The sequence below is a fragment of the Bos mutus genome, chromosome 18, assembly GCF_027580195.1.
Source record: "Bos mutus isolate GX-2022 chromosome 18, NWIPB_WYAK_1.1, whole genome shotgun sequence".
Lineage (NCBI taxonomy): Eukaryota > Metazoa > Chordata > Mammalia > Artiodactyla > Bovidae > Bos > Bos mutus.
The window spans coordinates 14,110,645-14,130,656 of NC_091634.1; the positions used below are offsets into that span (position 1 = coordinate 14,110,645).

Here is a 20,012-nt window from a genome sequence, read left to right on the forward strand (position 1 = left end):
AATCAGAGTATTCAGATGGACTGCGACTCTCTACCCTTTCCCACTCATTCCGCGCGCCCTTTACCAACATGGCTGCGGACGTGAGGCACTCTGGGATTCGTAGTCCGGCTCTCGCGTGTCTCCTCTTACCTCAGAGGAGCACGCTCGGGACGTTTTCTATGGCTCCTGGGAGTTGTAGTTCTTTGACCTATCTCGGCCCCCTCCTGTTTCCGGTGCCGTCACGGGATAGAGCAGTCGGTGACAGTCCCGAGGGCCCCCGCCCCGCGCCCATGGCCGATCCGGATCGTGAGTCGGGGGCCCTGGTGGGAGGGTCGGGCCGCGCCGGGGCCTGGCTGAGGGCTGCAGGCCCCGGGGCCCGAGGGCGGGAGTGGTGGGGCATGAGATGGGGGCTGCATGGAGGGGAATGAGGTTCAGGGAGCCGTTGTGATACATATTGCTAGATTGGTGGGTTTCTGGGTCGCGAGGTTTTAAGGGTCCATTTGCCATGTCCCCTAAGTTACTAATGATAGCGTGTGTCTCGCACCTTAGTTGCTAAGGACCCTTGTTACTAGGGACTTAGAATACCGCTGTCCGGGTTGCTAAGGGTACCTGGTTGTTAGTGGGAACTGTAGGGTGCTAGGTGGACCCCTAGTGTCCCCTCCTATCCCTTCCTTCCTCTTCTAAACCTACCATCTCGCCCATCCGTTCCGCCCCCGCCACCTCTTCTTGCAAACCTGCCTCCAGGCCCAGTATCCCTTATCTTCTCTTTCTTTCTACATTTTTTCTGCTTGTAAACCTAACCCTCCCAGCACACACTCACACACTACTGTCTTTCCTAACTCCTCCTAAGTCTTCCTTCATGCCCTTATATGCTTTACTTTCTTTTTGCTTTCCTAAGCCTCCTTGTCCCAGCCTCTTTGTCCTTCACCAACCACCTCTCCTCCCAACACTCTCCACTCTAATAAAATCTGCTTTTCTTCCTTTCCCTCCCTCCATCTACTCCCTTTTTATACCCCCACCCCGTATAACTAGGTTGGAGGGTCTTGTTGCCCCTCTCTGCACCCCAACTTGGAAGCCCTTCATTCCCCGTTAACCACTCCCTTCACCGTAACCACGTCTGCTCCCCCTCCTCCCCCAGCCTCTGACCCTGAGGAGACCCAGGCAGGGAAGGTGCAGGAGGCTCAGGTGAGATGGGGACAAGGGTGGAGGGAAGGAGAGAGATGGACTTCCCACACCCCACACCGGGGGGAGGTGGCAGAGGGGAGTCAGATATCCCAGGGCCCTCAGCTCACTGCCCCAGCCCCTCACCCCACCTCCCCTTGTGGTTCAGCTCCTGGGGGAATGGTGGATTCTGGGGCCTGTCAGAGAAGGGTGTGCGGCCTCAAGCCTAGGCCTGCCCTTGCAAACTTTCCTTTCTCCCTGTACACCCCTCCCACCCACCTTCCCTCCTGAACCTCATTCCCAGTGGGCTTGGAAGAGATTTGGTTCCTGAATTCACAGATCTCATAGACGTGTGACTCGACAATGCTCTACTGGTGATCATGAAAATAGGGCAGGGCACTTTGGGAGCACGGAGTAAACTGTGTGAGATCACACAGTTCCCAGCCAGTCCCTTCCCGGGAAGAATCCACAGGCCAATCCAGAGTCGGACTGAGATACAGCACATGGTAGTCAGTGTAGAGTAACTTAGGATTTTCTTAGGCAAGGTGAGAAATGGTGTCCCAGGCAGAGGGTATACTGGGGGGCATGAAAGAGTGTCATGTGTTCAGGATTCAGGTGGCTGATTACCTTGATGGTTAGCATTTACCGAGTATTTAAGCCAACTGGGTACTCTGCTTCGTGTTTGATGGGCATCCTAGCATCCCGGGGGCAGTGGTGGAGGGGAGGGGTGCAGGTCTACTGTGGTCATTTTATAGCCAAGGAATTGGAAACTGAGTTCTTTAACAACTTGTCCTCTGTCCACTGGCTAGAAGAGCAGGGACAGGTTTGCAACCCTCGGCGCCTTGACATATTGCCTCCCAGACACTTCACTGGAAACGGGTCACAGAGGCTTCACCATCACCTTCAGCTCCCCCCTGAGACCAAGTTGCTCCCACGTGCTGGGCAGGGCCCTCGCCTCCTTCCACAGAGCTTCACTGTCTGCAGCCTGAAAGCGTGCCAGCCCACCCACAGACACGAGGTCGCGGTTCACATGTAGGGCAGAGCAGAAGCTGTGACGAGAGCACCCCACAGATGCGCGGCCGAGCCACACCAAGGGGACAAGAGCTCCCTGTCAGGCCAGGCTTCTCCCTCGCCTGGCTCCCAAAGCCTGGCCACTGTCAGAGAAAAAGGTTTCATGTGGAAAAGGGACCCTCAGTCCCAAAGAGAGAGATCCGAGGGTGTAAATTGCAGCATTGTGCAATACAGCCAAACTGGAAACAGCCCAAACGACTGTCAGTTGATGGGTTAAATGAACTATGAACTGTACAATGCAACACTCTGTAGCTGGCGGGTCTGTGATATATTGTTTGGTGGAAAATGCGAGGCGCAGCATTGTACTGTGGGGTGACCCATTTCTGGGGAAATAATGAGTTTTCAGTTCAGTTCAGTCACTCAGTCATGTCCAACTCTTTGCAACCCCGTGGACTGCAGCATGCCAGGCTTCCCTGTCCATCACCAATTCAGATTAAAAAATCTGGAGTAATTACCACTGTACTGTTAATAGTGGCTATCTTGAAGGGGAGGATGGGGTGGGGGAGGCGGGGCTGTGGGTGAGGGACTCAGGAGGCAAGCACCTTCAAGTTATACATTGTCTAACGGTCAGAGTTTTGTAAAGCTTATAGACACAATCTTAAAGCAAGGAAACCTGGCTTTCCTGGTGGCTCAAACAGTAAAGAATCTGCCTGCAATGCAGGAGACCTGGGTTGGGAAGATCCCTGGAGAAGGGCATGGCAACCCACTCCAATATTCTTGCCTGGAGAATCCTATGGACAGAGGAGCCTGGAGGGCTACAGTCCATGGGGTTGCAAAGAGTAGGACACAACTGAGGGACTTAACACATTTTTACCCAGTGGTGACCATGAAAAATCCCAGACTTCTTGGAGCCGGCATCATGGTAAACGCCACAGATTTTTGTGATCAGATGATTAAACTGGGGAAGCCAAAGAGAAAGGCCTTTGATGTGGAGGGCAAAGGGTGGACCCAGACAAGTCAACAGCAGGAGAGCAGATCAGAGATGCAGACTGAGACCGGGAGCTACGGCGGAGGCCGGGGCAGGGCCCCTGGAGGGACAGGCTGGCCCACGTGGAGCCCCGGGGAGGGGACGTGCTCCCACAGGAGGGCAGGCGAGGGAGGCAGGAGACATCTGGCAAACACGGGGACAGAAGCCACACTGAGTTAGGGGCCCAGGGGGAGGAGCAGGTTTGGAAGAGATACTGAGGCCAGTTTGGGACACCGTGAGAGTGAGGGGTCTGGGGTCACACTTAGGGGGAGGCATCTGGGGGCTGTGGAAACCCCGGATCTGGAGACAGAAAGGTGGCATCCTCAGAAACTAGGCTGAGACCACTGGTGTGCATGGGGGAGCTGGCCCAGGGAAGGCGGACAGAAACGGGAGGGAGGGCCCGGGACGGAGTCCCAGACCCGCGATTTGGGCGCCTGGCCGAGGAGAGGAGTTGATAAAGGAGACGGAAGGGTTGGAAAGGTGGAGTAGGGGTGCTTTAAGCCAGAGGGCTGACGGCCACAGGGTGAGGACCGAGGCGTTTCTACCAGCGTTATTGACGTAGGTGAGGCGGGCTGCGGGGCGGCTGGGCAGGGCAGGGGACTGGAGGGGATATAAGTTGAGGACGTGGACCATGGGAGGTGATGAGAGCAGTAACGAGCACTTCCTGAGCACTCACCACCACTGCCGCCCCAACCATGGCTGTTCTGAGAGCCTCACATTGGAACTCACTGCTCACAGCCCTCCAGGTGGCCTTCCTCAGTCCTCCGAGCTCCACTTGTGAGAGGAGGAGCTCGGAGCCTCAGAAAAAACGCAGTCACCCATAGGAGGCCGCGCTCCTCTCGAGTTGCAGAGTTGGGTTTCCAACACAGGCAGCCTGTCCTAGAGCCCACACGCGCCCCCAGCGTGGTCCCCGCTGCTCCTCACTCCCTCGGGCCCACCTCCCAGCCACACCCTGGAACCCTGGTGTCATCCCCTCTTCCCCTCCCTAACACCACTTCTGGGGCCTCGTCACCCCACCTCCACCCCTTCCAGGACTCAGATTCAGACACTGAGGCAGGAGCCACTGGCGGAGAAGCAGAGAGTGAGTATCTGCCTTGGGAGCATGGTTCTGGGGGGTGCTGGAGGGTGGTTTAAGGCAGGGATCCGGGTGTTCACCTCCACCAGGGGTGACATGCAAAGTGTGTAAGAACAGATGCAGCATTTCGGGATCCCTGGCCGGGCCAGGCATCCAACCTTTAGTCGTGGGAAGACAGGAGACCCCGGGGCTGGGCAGGGGCACTCGGGGCCTCTGTGTCCCCTTGAACAAACACCCACCCAACCGCTGTCTCTCTTCTTTTTGGCCAGTGGACTTCCTGCGGAATTTCTTCTCCCAGACTCTGGGCCTGGGCACCCAGAAGGAGCGACTCCTGGATGAACTAACCCTGGAAGGAGTGAGCCGCTACATGCAGAGCGAGCGCTGTGAGTTCCCCACCCTGGGCCCCTTCCTGCATGACTCCCCCCCACCCCCACTTCTTCTCATGACTTCTCAGCCCCAAACCATTCACAGCTTACGTCTGCAAGTCACAAGAAACCCAACTCAAACTGTCTGGTGCCAAAAAGGGAGTGTGTTGATCCTGTAACTGTTGATCCTGAAGTGTGGCTGGATTCAGCAACTTCTATGCTGAGCCCTTTCTTGGCTCTTCTCTGTATTCGGAGCTCCTGGCAGCTGTAAAAACAAGTTCCACCAGCCTAGCAGCTCCCACTGAAAAACAGCATCTTTCTCCCAGTGGTTCAAGCACAAGAGCAGAGATTGGCTCCGATTGGCCCAGCTTGGGTCACAGTCCTACCCCCCGAACCAATCACCATGTTTCTATTGGTCAGGCTTGTTTACTAGAGTGAAGATGCTAATAATAGTATATTATAGTAATTACCTTATAAGATTATGGAATAGACTCTTCCCCCAGGTATCCCCATGGCTTCCTTCCTTCTCTTTGGGACCACATGGACTGTAGCCTGCCAGGCTCCTCTGGCCATGGGATTCTCCGGGCAAGAATACTGGACTGGGTTGCCATGCCCTTCTCCAGGGGATCTTCCTGAGCCGGGGATCAAACCCTCATCTCCTGCGTTGCAGGCAGACTCTTTACCATCTGAGCCACCAGGGAAGCCCCAGGATTATGAAGAGGGATTACATAAATTCATAGATAAATGCCTGAAACAGAGCAAGCGTTGCCTAAGTGTTCCCCGTGACGATTCTTATAGGAGGCTTGTTCCTGGTGTGGTGTAGAGATCTTTTTACCCGGTCACCGGGTAATTTATATTTCTTGCCTCGAGTTGAAGTCACCAGAGTCTGAGAAACCGAGCCCTAAGCAGCCCTTGACTAGAACAATCGACCCTTTGAGGGTCCTGAACAGCCTTTTGTTGAGGACGTCTCCTGCAGTTTCCCTGTCCTCTAGCTGCTGCCATCTCTCCTCAGGCAGCCAGGCCGGACGCCCTGAGCCCCCCTCTCCTGGAGCGGCGGCCTTCAGCCATCTCCTGCCTTTGTTGTTGTCATTTAGTCAAACCATGTCCGACTCTTTTGCAATGCCACGGATTGTAGCCCGCCAGGCTCCTCTGTCCATAGGATTTCCCAGGCAAGAATATTGGAGTCAGTTGCCCTTTCCTTCTCCAGGGGATCTTCCTGACCCAGGGATCGAGCCCACATTAGCAGGTGGATTCTTTACCACGGAGCTACTCAGGAAGCTTCATCTTCTGGCTTGGGTGGGCCCCAAAGAGAATACAGGCAGTGGCTACAAAGCTTTCGTTCCGTCCGTCCTCCTGCACCTGGGTTTTAGAATTATTGATGGTGCCTGTGAGGGGATAGTAATAACTAATAACAATGAACTGGGCTCTCACCTTTTGCCAGGCACTGGGCTATGCACTTGACAGGCGTCCCCTCATATGATCGTCACAGGAGACCTGTGAGGAGTCAGCTGGGCAGAGGAGGAAACTGAGACACAGAGAGGTTGTAACCTGGTGCGGGGTTACACAACGGGCAAGAGGCAGTCAGGGCTCCTGAATCTAGAGTGCACACTCACTCCCTTCCACTGGGTCCACTGGGTGTGCCAGGCCTGGTCCGATGGCATCCTGACACCCCAGAGGCCCTCACACTCGTGTGTGTCCATCAGCCGACTGACAGATGCCAAGGGCGCTGTGCAGCAGGGCTGCCAGCAGCCACCAGAGAGGCAGCCAGGCTACTTCCGCACAGCCCTGCGTGCTTGTGAGATGATTCCACCGGCCAGCCACCAGAGAGGCAGCCAGGCTACTTCCGCACAGCCCTGCGTGCTTGGGAAATGATTCCACCTCTCCCCTCCCACACCTTCCCATCTTTTCCAAAAGCTGGTGACATTGGGGGAACAAAGTGCTCATAGGGATACAAATCACGGATCTGAAGAAGTTGAGTACTAGTGTCTCGAAGAATCATTAGTGCTAGGCATTGATCTCAGCTTCACAGGAGAGAATTCCTTCTCTCAACAGCCCCCTCGAGGCCAGTGCAGTGATTGTGCCCATTTTACAGAGCAGGAAGCTAAAGCCCAGCGTGGTGATCTGAAGTAAGACCCACCCCCGCCCCACCCCCTCCACAACTCTGCTGGTGCACAGGAAAGCCAGGATTGGAAGCCCTTATCCACTCTGCTGCTCACTGGGTGTGAGCTGAGAATGGCCCAGCTTGGATCCTCACTTGAAAATTAATTGACTTCTGGTGGCTAACATGCATTTGATTATAGAAGGAAGGAATAGGATGGAGGAATGTGTATCATATGCTGGAAATAGATGGCTGTCCAATATTGTGTCCAGAAGATAAAGAGGTGGTCAGAGATTGTTTTTCACAATAACATGCAGCACTTCCATGGGAACACACCCTCCCGGCCTTCTCCCTAAGATCTACCTCTCACTAAGATCTCCTGTGTTTGTCTAGATCTAGCTAGGAGGAGAAATTTCTCTCCAAGTAGCCTTTTTATGAATCTTACTACACTGGTGTAATCTTAACCAATGGATTCTTTGACCCCATGCTGGCTCTTCCTTCAGTCAGCTGTATGACCCCTTCCCCTGTCTAAGCCTCAGTTTCCTCATCTGTAAAATGGGAATGTTAACACCACCCACCTTGAGATGGCTGGGAGACCCATTCAAGGATCTGAAGTGCTCGCCACAGGGCTTGGCACAGAGTAAATGGCTTCAGGGACTGTGATAGGTGAAATTACTTAAAGGTAAGAACGGGAAGGGGACACATTGCTCTTTTTTTTCTTTAAACTTTACTTTCTTAATCATTATATTCAGTCTATGATAATATATCTGATTACTAGACAGCAGTGCCACTAATAAGTTTTTTAAGTTGTCAAAAATCAATTGTAAACATCAATCAGCTCAGTACTTAATTTATGGCAAAGACAACTCTCTGAAGATAAATGGTTCATATTTTGGAGCAATGTTTGATGTTCAAAGCAACAATTAACAAATGTAAGTTGAAAACAAGAAAAGCACATGCTGCCTAAACTCTCCTCCTCCAGGTCGCAGGGTCATCTGTTTGGTGGGAGCTGGAATCTCCACTTGTAAGTGCTCCCCTCCCCCAAAAGCCACTTCCTGGTTGGGGCGCCCCTGTGAGGGCCTGGGGAGGAGCTGTGTTGGGGGGTGTGAAAGAAAAGGGGCCAGAGTTCCTTACTGATTACCCCTCCTCCCCCAGCCGCGGGTATCCCTGACTTTCGGTCCCCAAACACGGGCCTCTATGCCAACCTGGAGAAATACCGTCTTCCCTACCCGGAGGCCATCTTTGAAATCAGCTACTTCAAGGTACGTGTCACACAGGGAGGAGGGTCTATAGTGATGGGGGTGGACGGGGCCTCCTGGCTCCTGCTCACATCTCACCGGGGGCATCTGGGTGCCCACCTGCCCTCCGGCTCTCTCTCCCACAGAAACATCCAGAGCCCTTCTTTGCTCTCGCCAAGGAACTCTATCCTGGGCAGTTCAAGGTGAGCTCTTTTTTGTGGAAGTGGGGACAGGAAAAATTGGGGGCCAGCAAGCATGGGAAGGACCCCTTCAGGGCCCTTTAGACAAATATCCTACAACCATTAAATACATGGGCCCTGGTGGCCTAATCTTTAGGATTCTGGGTTTTCACTGCCATGGCCCAGGTTCAATCCCTGTTCAGGAAACTGAGATCCTGCAAGCCTTGAAGCAAAGTAAAAAACAGAACAAAACAGAGTGGGCTTTGGGCCCAGATCACCGGAGTCCAAGTCCTGTTCTCTCGTTTCCTGCTCTTGTGTCCTTGGACCTCAGTTTTCCCATCTGTAAAATGGAGCAGATAATAGTCCATGAAAAGAAATACTGTGAGGCTTAAATGAGCTAATGACACATGTAAGAGCCCAGACTCTGGAGCCAGGCTGCTTCTGTGCTAACCCCAACTCCACAGTTTGTGTGACTCTGGCCAGACAGTCACCCTCCCTGAGCCTCAGTTCCCTACCTGTGAAATGGGGATAATGAAGGTCTGTGCCTCATGGTGTGAAGATTCCATGAGGAGAAACAGGTCTGGAACAGTTCCTGGCACAGGGCGGTGCACATTCAGCATTGCCATGCTTGCTTCCCTCCAGCCCACCATCTGCCACTACTTCATCCGCCTGCTGAAGGAAAAAGGACTGCTCCTGCGCTGCTACACACAGGTAGGCAGGACCTCGGGCATCCTGGGAGGAAGAGGCCGGGCGGGAGGGGTCAGGAGCTCAGGCCGCAGCCTCTCTGTTGTGTGACTTGCAGTGAGTCACATCCCCTCTCTCAGCCTTAAGTTTCCCTTTCTGTGAAACAGAGGCCAGGGACTTCCCTGGCAATCCAGTGGTTATGACTCCATGCTGCTTCCAATGCAGGAGACACAGGTTTGATCCCTGTTCAGGGAACAAGGATTCCACACGCCCCACAGGATGGGTGAAAAAAAAAAGCAGAGGCCAGAACCACTTCACCCTCTCAGGCCTGTGGTAACGTGGCGGTGACCTCCCTCAGGGCCACCCCATGAGTACTGAGAAAGGACCCCTTCTCTGAGCAGACACCTTTGGCACCATAGTTTTTTGGGTTTTCCATCGGATGATCTGAAGTGACTTGGTTTAGCATGATCACTGAAGCGTAAAAGTGTTCGTCGCTCAGTCGTGTCTGACTCTTTGTGACCCCGTGGACTGTAGCCCACCAGGCTCCTCTGTCCATGGGATTTCTCAGGCAAGAATACTGGAGTGGGTTGCCATTTCCTTCTCCAGGGGATCTTCCCCATCCAGGGATTGAACCCAGGTCTCCCACGTTGCAGGCAGATTCTTTACCATCCGAGGCATCAGGGAAGCTCCCACGGCCGCTGCACCCTGACAGTTTTCCAGTTGGTGGCTATAGAGTCTTAAGAAAGGGGCACCTTCTTCTAATTTGCACAAAGGCCTTGTGTGGGCCATGGGCCACGGCTTATGTATGGCAGGCACTTAGCTGAGGGCCTCACCCAGAGGTCCTCAGGTAAGGACAGCTCGCATTCTTGGCTTCCTAGTTGGTGAGACTTTTGGGGTCTCGCACACCCAATAGTGAAAAGCGTCCCTCTACTTTTGTTTTATAAATACGTGTTGAATTACATGATCTACTAGAGCAGTGATACCATGCCTACTCTAATTCATATCTCAGAACCCAAATTTATAAAATAGAGAGAGAACCCATGGATAGAAATAGGTGTTCTATTATTTTCTTCCTGGCCTGGCAATCTGGAGCCTGCAGCCTCAGAATCTGCCACCAGGGGGAGGATGAAGTCTTTTTGTTCAGGTCCAGAATTCTCAGAAGGGGGCAAGTACTCCCACCTAGGGCTGGTGGGGGTTGAGGGGGAGCCCCAGCTCAGGATAAACTTGACCTTTCTTCTCAGAGAGTCAGTTTTATCCATGGAATACACTCAGACATGATACAAACAGCTCACCTGAAGCCAAGCACCTTCTGTGTGATTTCATGAAATCTTCACCACGGCCCTGCTGTCAATCCTGTTTGTCAGCTTCTGTCCAGGTGTTTACTAAGTGCCAACCAGTGCCAGGCCCTGCAGGCAATAGACAGAAGGAGCAGACATCCCTGTCCTCCGGGAGCTAACACTCTAAGGTGGGGAGGGACAGTAGACAAGAAGGATGAATTGAGTATCTAGTCTGTTTAATGCTGAGATGTCTGTGGAGCACTGGGCTGAACAGAGAAGGGGAATCAGAAGTTCTGTGTGTGAGTGGGGAGAAGGGTGCTGTTGTGAACAATAAGTCAGGAAAGGCCTCGTGGAAAAAAGGGACATTTAAACAAAGACCTAAGGGGAGGGAGGGAGCCATGGGATCATCTCAGGGAGAGAGGCAAAGGGAACAGCCAGTGCAAAGGCCCTGAGGTGAGGCTGCACTTGGCGTGTTCAAATAGCTGGATCTGAGTGAGCGAGGAGGACAGTAGTAGGAAAGGACAGAGGAGATGAGGTCAGGAGGTGACAGGTGGACCATGTGGGCATTTGGGGGCCACTGGGAGGGCTTTGTCTTTTCCCTGGTGGGAGATGGAACCACAGGAGGGCTCTGGGCAGGGCCGAGACATGACCTGCCCCAGGTGTTCACAGGGTCCCTCTGGCTGCATGTGGAGGGCAGACTGTGGGAGGGAGCAATGGGGGTAGGGGGTGGGTACAGAGGCCAGGAAGGGGGCTGCGGTGATGGTCCAAGCAGGAGAGGATGGAGGCTGGGCCGGGGAGAGGGCTGTCCAAGGGGAGAAGTGGGTGACTTGTGAACCCGTTTTGAAGGTGGAGCCAACAGGACTTGCTGTTGGTTTGAATGAGTGGTTCTTGAGAGGAGGAGAAGAGTCAGGGATGGCCGGACATCTCTCAGCCTGAGCACCTGATGTCTTTTACTGAGATGGTGAGATGTGCAGGCGTTGGGGGCAGAGGAGGAGTTTGGTTGAAGGCACGTCGAGGTTGAGATGCCCATTAGACAGCCATGTGGAGCTGTAGGCAGATAGCCAGACACTAAGGCATCTGGACTCAAGCTGGAGAGCAAGGGAGACCAGGAGATCACAGGGGTCCCAGCACGAGAAACACAGGCCCAGGACCATGTGGTTCATCCCAGATGCTCAGAGGGCTGACTCCCCACCTCCATATGGGGCACCCCCCTCCCCTGCCCCAAACCACAAAAGCACACCAGCTGCAGGGTATTTTTACATGAAAGCCAACATGAATAAGTTCTCGGGTCAGTGTGAAATGTGGTGGCATTTCCCCTTATAATATTTCACGCACAGATTTAAGTCTACATATATATTCACACTGGCGCATTACATTACACACAGGTGGAAACATTTTTTCCACTCTCATGTTTCTTGTAGCCATTCTTTTTTTCAACTCCTCCTCACCCTCTTCTTCAACCTCAGCCACTTTTTGAGTCATTGACCCAGTTTTCTGCAACATACTGTCTTCATGTCTTCCTGAATTGTGACGATGTAGCACTTTTGAAGCCATGCTATTTTTATCTCAAGACCCGAGTATCCATTCAAACAGAACAGTTGTCTCCTTCAGTCAAGTCCCTGTGATCTCCACTCTTAAATCTATATCTGTGGCATTCACATTATACGTTGGATTTATACTCAGCTTTCTTTCCCTTAAGCCCTTATCTAGAAGACCCTTCCTTATACTCAGCCACATAGCAGCTTCATGCTTTTTATTAATTTAAAAATAAATTTCCCATTTATAGCAGAGAAGCCTATATATTTTTTTTTTTGGCTGTGCTGGATCTTCGTTGCTGCACAGGCTTTTCTCTAGTTGCAGCAAGCAGGGGCTGCTCTCTAGTTGCAGTGCGTAGGCTTCTCGTTGCAGTGATTTCTCTTGTTCGGGAGCACGGACTTTAGGGGCTTTGTATGGGCTCAGTAATTGTTAAGTTGTCCCTAGTTGTCCCTTGGCATGTGACATCTTCCCCAGGGATCAAACTCACATCTGCATCGGCACACGAATATTTTAACACTGAGCCACTGGAGAAGCACAATTCATGCTTTTCAAAAGCGTGTCAGAGACGTGATGTCTTGAAACCGAAAGTGAGCTAAGGTTTGACAATCAAAAGAGATTGCAGATGAAAACTCAGACTTCAGGCTCCTCTTGAAGATCTGGAAGAACTGGGTGCACCCCGGGTGGCTTTCTGGGGTGGGTGGAGGAGGGAGCAGTTGACTAGAGCTGAATGGCCCACCTCCTCACCACACCCTGTTCCCTGCCTGGCACTGAGGCCAGACACCAGCTGCTCTGTGTCTCCATGCGGTCACTGCTGCTTGTCCTTTATACTGAGCCTCTTGGGCCGTATTCCCCAGCCCCAGCTTCCTCTCTGGAGGCCACTACTGTTGCCTGCTTCTTGGGTTTCCTTTGAAAATAGTCCACACTTAGGCAAGCAAACACACAAATTCATATGTTGATTTTTTCCACATCTTGTACACAGGGCCTTCTAACATCTTGGAGAGATTTCCTTCATACCAGTACATACGGGTCAGCCACGTCATTTTTTTTTTTTTAAGATAGATTTTTTTTTCCCCCCAAGATTTATTTGTTTGTTTTTTGGCTGCGCTGAGTCTTTGTTGCTACATGCGGGCTTCTCTAGTTGCCGTGAGCAGGGGCTACTCTTCATTGGCTGCACTCTAGTTGAAGAGTGCATTCTAGTTGCACTCTTCATTGTGGTGCCAAGGCTTCTCGATGTGGTGGCTTCAGTAGTTGTGGTGCATGGGCTCTAGAGCACAGGCTCAGTAGTTGTGACCCATGGGCTTAGTTGCCCCAAGGCATGTGGAATCTTCCCAGCCCAGGGATCGAACTCATGTCCCCTGCATTGTCAGCAGATGCTTAACCACTAGAACACTCAGGAAGTCTGGGCACATTCTTTTTTCTTTTTGGCTGTGCTCACAGCTTACAAGATCTTAGTTCCCCAACCAGGGATTGAACCCAGGCCATGGCAGTGAAAGGACCAAGTCCTAAGCACTAGACTACCAGGGAACTCCCCCAGCCACATTCATTTTTGTTTATTTGTGGGTGCCCCATCAAAAGTGGCATCAGGGGACTTCCCTGGTGGTCCAGTGGCTGACTCCAAGCTCCCATTGCAGGGAGCCCAGGTTCTATCCCTGGTCAGAGAACAAAATCCTGCGTGCCACGACCAAAGGTCCTGCATGCAGCAACGACGATCAAAGATCCCTCATGCCACAACCTGGTGCAACCAAATAAATAATTTCTTTTAAGGGGCATCAAAAGGTACCACAGAGGCACGTAGGTAGTCCTTTGATATGCCGTTTAGTTATTTGCATGAGTAGTACTGAGTAGTGTTAGTTGCTCAGTCGTGTCCAACTCTCTGCAATCCCATGCACGGACTGTAGCCCACCAGGTTCCTCTGTCCATGGGATTCTCCAGGCAAGAATACTGGAGTGGGTTGCCATTCCTTTCTCCAGGGGAATCTTCCCCACCCAGCCATCAAAACCAGGTCTCCACCTTCTTTACCATCCGAACACCAGGGAAGCCGAGTTATCTGCACACACGCTGCTTACTCGCGTGTGAGGAAGTCGGCAAACTAAGTCGAGGAACAAAGGCAAAACTAGCATTTCTACTAGGCTGGGGCAGGGGAAAGCTGCAGAAGGTCTGGAAACTTCTACTAGGCTGGGGCAGGGGAGAGCTGCAGGAAGTCTGGAAACACAGACTCTTGTCTGCATGTTTCGGGGGTAAACTGATGGCTGACTAGAAGCAGAGGGCAGTTGGAAATGGAATGGTGGTTCGCAGAGTCTCTGGGAAACCTTATTGGGTCAGCTGTGGACTACACGTTCCTGGCCATCTCTGTAACATCTGCTAGGTCCTCCAGAAGCACCTGCCTCATTGGCATTCCTCGTGGGCAAACAAAAGCTGCTCCAAAATGGCTGGAGAAACCACAAATGTGAAAGAGACAAATATCCTTGTGTGTTGACTAAGGAAAGTAATTCTGTCTGAAAGGAATACAAGTTAATATACTATCTATGCAGCAGATCACAGTAAGAAACCCGACTGTTAAATAGGAAAACTGTAAATAAACTCAAAAAAACTTCCTGATTCATTGATTTGTGTTAATGTCTGGCCAAGCCTGCCACAGACAGCTGTGCAGGTTGGGCACTGCACAAGGATGCCATATCTGAGAGGGCTGTGTTTACAGTAGAGACACTGAAGATTGGTACATTTATTTCACCAAATTTCTGGCTGGTGCCACTAGAGTGTCTGGTTCTAACAGAACAAATTTTCCACAAAAGGGAAGGAAAATGACCTGATTTTGCAGAAAAACACCAGGGCTGGTTGGTGGCAGTGACCTGGGTTCATAGGCATTTGAGTTTGGGCCCCTGACTTGAAGCGTCCATGACTGACTTTTCAGAGGCACCATCAGGGGGAACCAAAGAGTTTTAGACACACCTCTGTCCCTTGCCTCTCCCCTCCTCTCTTCTCAGCCTATCCCACTTGCCTCTCTCAGCTGCAGTCCCCTGCTCTGTCTTCTGACCCCTGGGAAGGGAAGGTGGTTCACTCCTGACCCTCTCCCCTCTGTGTCTCCCTCCAGAACATAGACACCCTGGAGCGAGTGGCTGGGCTGGAGCCCGAAGACCTGGTGGAGGCCCACGGCACCTTCTACACATCCCACTGCATCAGCTCAGGCTGCCGGCAGGAGTACTCACTAAGCTGGATGAAAGGTGAGGGGCTGGAGGTTACCCCCGAGGGTAGGCTTCCTGTCCTCTGTCTGCTCCTCAGCACCAGGGAAAGGGTCTCCATACACAGACACCAGCTCTGTCCTATGCAGTTCTGCAGCTCTTCCTTTCTCTCTTTTTTTAAAATTTATTTGTTTATTTATTTGGCTGTGCCAGGTTTCAATCGAGGCATGCAGGATCTTTAACCTTTATTATAGCATGTGGGGTCTTTAGTTGGGGCATGTGGGATCTAGTTCCCTGACCAGGAATCAAACCCAGGCCTCCTGCATTGGGAGTGTGGAGTCTCAGTCACTGGACTGCCAGGGAAGTCCCTGCGGCTCTTTTTAGCAGGTAATGGCAGCCCCTAAAGATGTGAGGTGGCAGTGGGGGTTCTCTGCTCCCAACTCCATCTCATAGCCAGGGTATAACGGATGCAGGCTCCAGACACAGCAACATGTGTTAGCATACTGGCCTCCATGTGGTCATGCAGCCTGTTGCGTGAGGTCATGAAACCCTAGCCCTTTGTCCTTTGGGTGCTCTGACCCCTTCTTACATGACGGCCTCATCCAGGCCAACACAACTACATTCCAAGAAGAGCAGAAGTATCAGGAGAACTTTCTGTGGTGAGGGGCATGTTCTATATATATCTTCACTGTCCAACATAGCAGCCATCTGCTCCATGAGGCAATTGAGCTCTTATAATGTGGCTAAAATGACCAAGGAACCGAATCTCTAACTTTCTTCAGCTTGTATTAATTAAAATGTAAAAGCCACATGTGGCTCTAACCACCATATTGGACAGCACTGCCCTGGAGACACAGGGTTCAACCAGCCCATTAGCCTGATTCAGGTGAGTGGAGCCCATGACATGTGAAGCTGCGCACAGCGCTGGTATGAAGGCTGGTGGGGGCTGTCTCTAAGGGAAGAGACTCCAGGGCTTGCTAAAGTCATTGTCCCTGTTCACGTGAGGGCAGAGTGTCCAAAAAGAGAAGAAGAAAAGAAAAAAAAAACCCCAGTCAATCCACATTTCTAGAATGCCAGTGAGAGTTGATTTCTGATATCCATTGTGCTAATTAAGAAGCCACTTATTTCATCCATGCAAACCCATTTCTGACCTTTATGCTGATTTCACAAAGCCTCTGGTGTCCATGTGGGACAAGGACAGCTGCAGTGCTGATAGTAGGGCTTTTGGAATGTAGCCCTTCTGACAAAATGCCAGCTGACTGCCCCTGGGGCAAGGGTTCCTGAATAGCCCAAGTACAAGCAGCTGGGGGTCATGTACAATTAACATTACCCCATTATGTGTCCCTTGCAGCAGTGACATGAGCATCACCCACAAAATATCATGAGCTGTCAATGCAGAAATATTTTAAAGTAAATGGCAGACCTTAACGCATTGCTCTATATAAATATTGAAGGAATGAGTGAATATCTGAATGAACAAGCTAGGATTCTGTGGGTTGCAAGTGACAGAGGCCTTTACAGCTTTGATCAATAGGCAATAAGGAGGAGGATTGTCATAGCATGGTGTGTGTGTTGGGGGGAGGGGGTCTGTCACTGAGCCTAAGAGTGGGAAGCACCTGGACCTAAGGTTTTGTCCCCATCCCAGGATTATCTGCATAATTCTTCCCTCTCTAACCTAGCACCCACCAGGTCTCTCTGACCTGACCCATGATGGAAGTAGGGCTGCCCTCAAGGACCCATGGGAAGGGCTTCCCCGGTGGCTCAGTGGTGAAGAATCCACTTGCCAGTGCAGAAGACATAGGTTTGATCTCTGCTCTGGGAAGATCCCACATGCTGTGGAGCAACTAAGCCCATGTGTGCGCCACAACTATTGAGCCTGTGCTGTAGAGTCCGGCAGCCTCAACTACTGAAGCCCATGAGCCCTAGAACCCATGCTCCAAGAAAAGCCACCTCAATGAGAAGCTCGTGCACCGCAACTAGAGAGTAGCCCCCCACTCACAGAAACTAGAGAAAAGCCCGTGTAGCAATGAAGACCCAGCACGGCCAAAAATCAAAAAAAAAAAAAAAAAAGACCCATGGGAAGAACTTCACTCCCAAGTCCAGATTCCCCAAGTTGGGGGTTGGCGGAACCCAGTTGCCCCTTTTGGGGACAAGTGTCTGCTTATTTGTTTGTTCTTTCATGTAATAGCTGTGGACTGCTGCTGGGAGGAGGTCCTTCCTGGGCAGGGCAAATGCCCCTGGAGGCTCTGCCATGACTGAGATGTATTTGTATTGACAATGAAGGGGGTGGTGTGGGCAGGCTGCAGCCCCAACCCAGGGCCTCTTACCTCCTCCTCCTCCTCCCCTTCCCCACGCCCAGAGAAGATCTTCTCCGAGGTGACTCCCAAGTGTGAGAAATGTCAGAGTGTGGTGAAGCCTGGTGAGCCTTGGGGCCTGGGACCAACCAAGGTAGATGCGGGCTGGGACCCTGCACACCCGCCAACCACTTCCCAAGAAGGCCACGCTCCCCATCCGTCCACCCCACCCTGGTCACCCTCTCTCCCTAACTAGGGGAAGGGGTGCCATAGCCCCCTGGCCTATTCCCCACTGCCCCGTCCACACTCCCGCCCCAGCCCTGGGGTCCGCCTTCTCCTGCCCATTCTCTCTCCCACTCCCTGTCTCTGTCTGCCGCTTTTTCACCATCTCTTTCTGTCCCCGTGTCTGTCTGTCCGTCTGTCTCCCCCTCAGATATCGTGTTCTTCGGCGAGAACCTCCCAGCGCGTTTCTTCTCCTGCATGCAGTCAGTAAGTGTCCCGGCCGCCCCGTCTCGGCCCACACGGGGGCAGCCTAGGTCCTGCCCTGTGGCAGGTGGCTTCCCCAAATAGCTGCGGGTGGGCTTGCAGTGGGGGGCAGGGGCCAGCAGCCGACCTCATTGGCCACTCCCGCTTCGTAGGACTTCCTGAAGGTGGACCTCCTTATCATCATGGGCACCTCCCTGCAGGTGCAGCCCTTCGCGTCCCTCATCGGCAAGTAGGTTGGGGGCTGGGGCCGTGGGAGGCTGCTGGGAGGCCAGGGGAGCCGCGACAGGCCCTCACCACTCAGCTCACCATCCCCCAGGGCGCCCCTGTCGACCCCGCGCCTGCTCATCAACAAGGAGAAAACTGGCCAGGTGAGTCCTCTTCGTCCTACCCCGCCACCCCCACACACGAGCCCCACATCACCTCCCCCAGGCTCCCCGGGAACCAGGGGACAGGTCTCTGGGGAAGCCCAATACTCTGGGCCCCTCAGCTCAGACCTGGGGATCTTGGAATCCTCAGGGGTCAGATTCCAGGCTACCTCGACTCCAGGGTTCCACAGGCCTCTGGGTCAGTCACCCTTTTTGATCCTCTTTTTTGTCTATAGTAGGCCTTCGTTGCTGTACTTGGGCTCTCTCTAGTTGTGGCTAGCAGGGGCTACTCTAACTGCAGTGCATGGCGGGCTTCTCACTGCAGTGGCTTCTCCTGTTCAGAGCACAGCCTCTAGGGTACGGGCTCAGTAGTTGGGGTACACAGGCTTAGTTGTCCCACAGCATGTGGGATCTTCCCAGACCAGGAATGGAACCCATGTCCCCTACATTGGCAGGCGGATTCTTAACCACTGGACCGCCAGGGAAGTCCCATTCACCCTTTTGAGGGGATGATAGAACCCCAGCCCAAAGCAACTTAAGCCAAAACAGGAACCTTGAGCTTCCTGTGACTGAAGAGTCTGGGCTCGCTGGTCCCCGGGCCGGCCGCAGTGCCATCTGGAGTCGCTGTGCCGTCTCTCAGCTCTCTTTTCAAACTGAGGTGACCTCTGTCCCAGGAGGGGCTCCCTCCCGGGGACAGCTGTTTCCTCCAGCAGGCAAAAAACATACTGTGTGGCAGACACTGTGCTCAGCTTTTTCTCTGACAGTGTCATCTTAGGAGTGGGTGTGGTGATTACCCCCACTCTGCAGAGAAGGAAACTGAGGTTCAGAGAGGCCAGGCCACTTGAGTGAAGTCACAGAGCTGGGATTCAAACCCAGGCCCCCTGGCTCCAGAGTCTGTGCTCTGAGCTCCCCCTCCCCCACAGACTGACCCTTTCCTCGGGATGATGATGGCCCTCGGAGGAGGCATGGACTTTGACTCCAAGAAGGCCTACAGGTGAGGCCCGGGCCTGCAGCGGGTGAGGTGGAGCCTGCGAGGGACAGGGCCCAGGTGGGCGGGAAGGCACGGAGGCAAAGGACAGGCAGAACCACCGGTGCTGGGACAAGCCTGGGAGCTTAGACTCTTCCCTCGCCCTCAGGGACGTGGCCTGGCTGGGCGACTGTGACCAGGGCTGCCTGGCCCTCGCCGACCTCCTTGGATGGAAGGTGAGGAGCTATCACCCCAGCTCACCCCGAGCCCAGTCCCTGGATCCCCCTCCCACAGGTCCTCCGACCCAATGACACACGATGACCTCCGACCTCTATGAACTTTGCCCCCTGCAGAAGGAGCTGGAGGACCTTGTTCGGAAGGAGCATGCCAGCATAGATGCCCAGTCGGGGTCGGGGGCCTCCAACCCCGCTACTTCAGCTTCCCCCAGGAATTCTCCACCACCTCCCACCAAGGAGGAGCCCAGGACCACTGAGGGAGAGAAACCCCAGTGACCACTGCGTCTCCCAGGCAGGACACCCAGCCTTGGGACAGCTGAGCCCCAACCAGCCCTGGCCCTCCTCTAACTTACAGCTCTTTTCTGGGGAGCTCAGAACATTTCTTCAATGTATTAACGATTCCCTCCCAAAACTGGTGTCCCAGCACCCCTGACCTCACCAAATCTCTAACATTCTTGGGGGCAGAGGCTTGGGCAGCCTGTCTCTAACAGCCCACAGCCTCTAACCACCCCTACAGCCAAGGATCAGCCCCCCTAATCTCTTAACTGCTCAGGGGGCCACAGGTACCTCCAAACTGCTAACTGTCCCAGGACAAGAGCCCCAGGGCCCACACGCTCTCTACTGCTCCCAAGGGTCTGTGGCCAAGTAGATAAAACCTAACCTACCCTGGGTGGGGAGTTGTGCCCTCCACGCACCCAGTGGGGAGATCCGAGCCTCAAGGCCTCCCAGGCCTCTGCCTCCAACTCTGAAAGTGGGTGCTAGGCCCCTCTCTTGGATCCCCCTTCCCAGGCAGGGGTGGGCAGATGGTGTTGCTTATTAGAGATGAATTAAAAACAAAAAACAACTAACGATTAG

General features: G+C 53.1%; 1 protein-coding gene across 2 annotated transcripts; it reads left to right on the top strand.

Moving 5' to 3' along the window:
• The first annotated feature begins 181 nt into the window (after window positions 1-181).
• SIRT2 (sirtuin 2) lies at window positions 182-20,009 on the top strand. 2 transcript variants are annotated; one of them, XM_005890541.2, is made up of 16 exons: window positions 187-285; window positions 1,118-1,164; window positions 4,211-4,259; window positions 4,523-4,636; window positions 7,699-7,740; window positions 7,872-7,978; window positions 8,101-8,157; window positions 8,776-8,844; window positions 14,722-14,851; window positions 17,169-17,228; window positions 17,537-17,592; window positions 17,742-17,818; window positions 17,906-17,957; window positions 18,878-18,948; window positions 19,091-19,157; window positions 19,275-20,009. In XM_005890541.2, exons 1-16 carry the CDS (start codon window positions 270-272, stop codon window positions 19,431-19,433), a joined length of 1,173 nt encoding a protein of 390 aa, XP_005890603.1. In that variant the 5' UTR covers window positions 187-269; the 3' UTR covers window positions 19,434-20,009. The 2 variants fall into 2 exon arrangements, with proteins under 2 accessions (XP_070243864.1, XP_005890603.1); XM_070387763.1 differs by lacking the exon at window positions 1,118-1,164 and having other exon boundaries at window positions 182-285.
• Window positions 20,010-20,012: the final 3 nt, after the last annotated feature.

Bases quoted from the DNA above. Each gene is read 5' to 3' on its own strand.
- SIRT2 (XM_005890541.2), top strand. The intron at 8,845-14,721 runs GTAGGCAGGACC...GTCTCCCTCCAG, and splicing joins TCCTGCGCTGCTACACACAG to AACATAGACACCCTGGAGCG. The intron at 17,819-17,905 runs GTAGGTTGGGGG...ACCATCCCCCAG, and splicing joins TTCGCGTCCCTCATCGGCAA to GGCGCCCCTGTCGACCCCGC.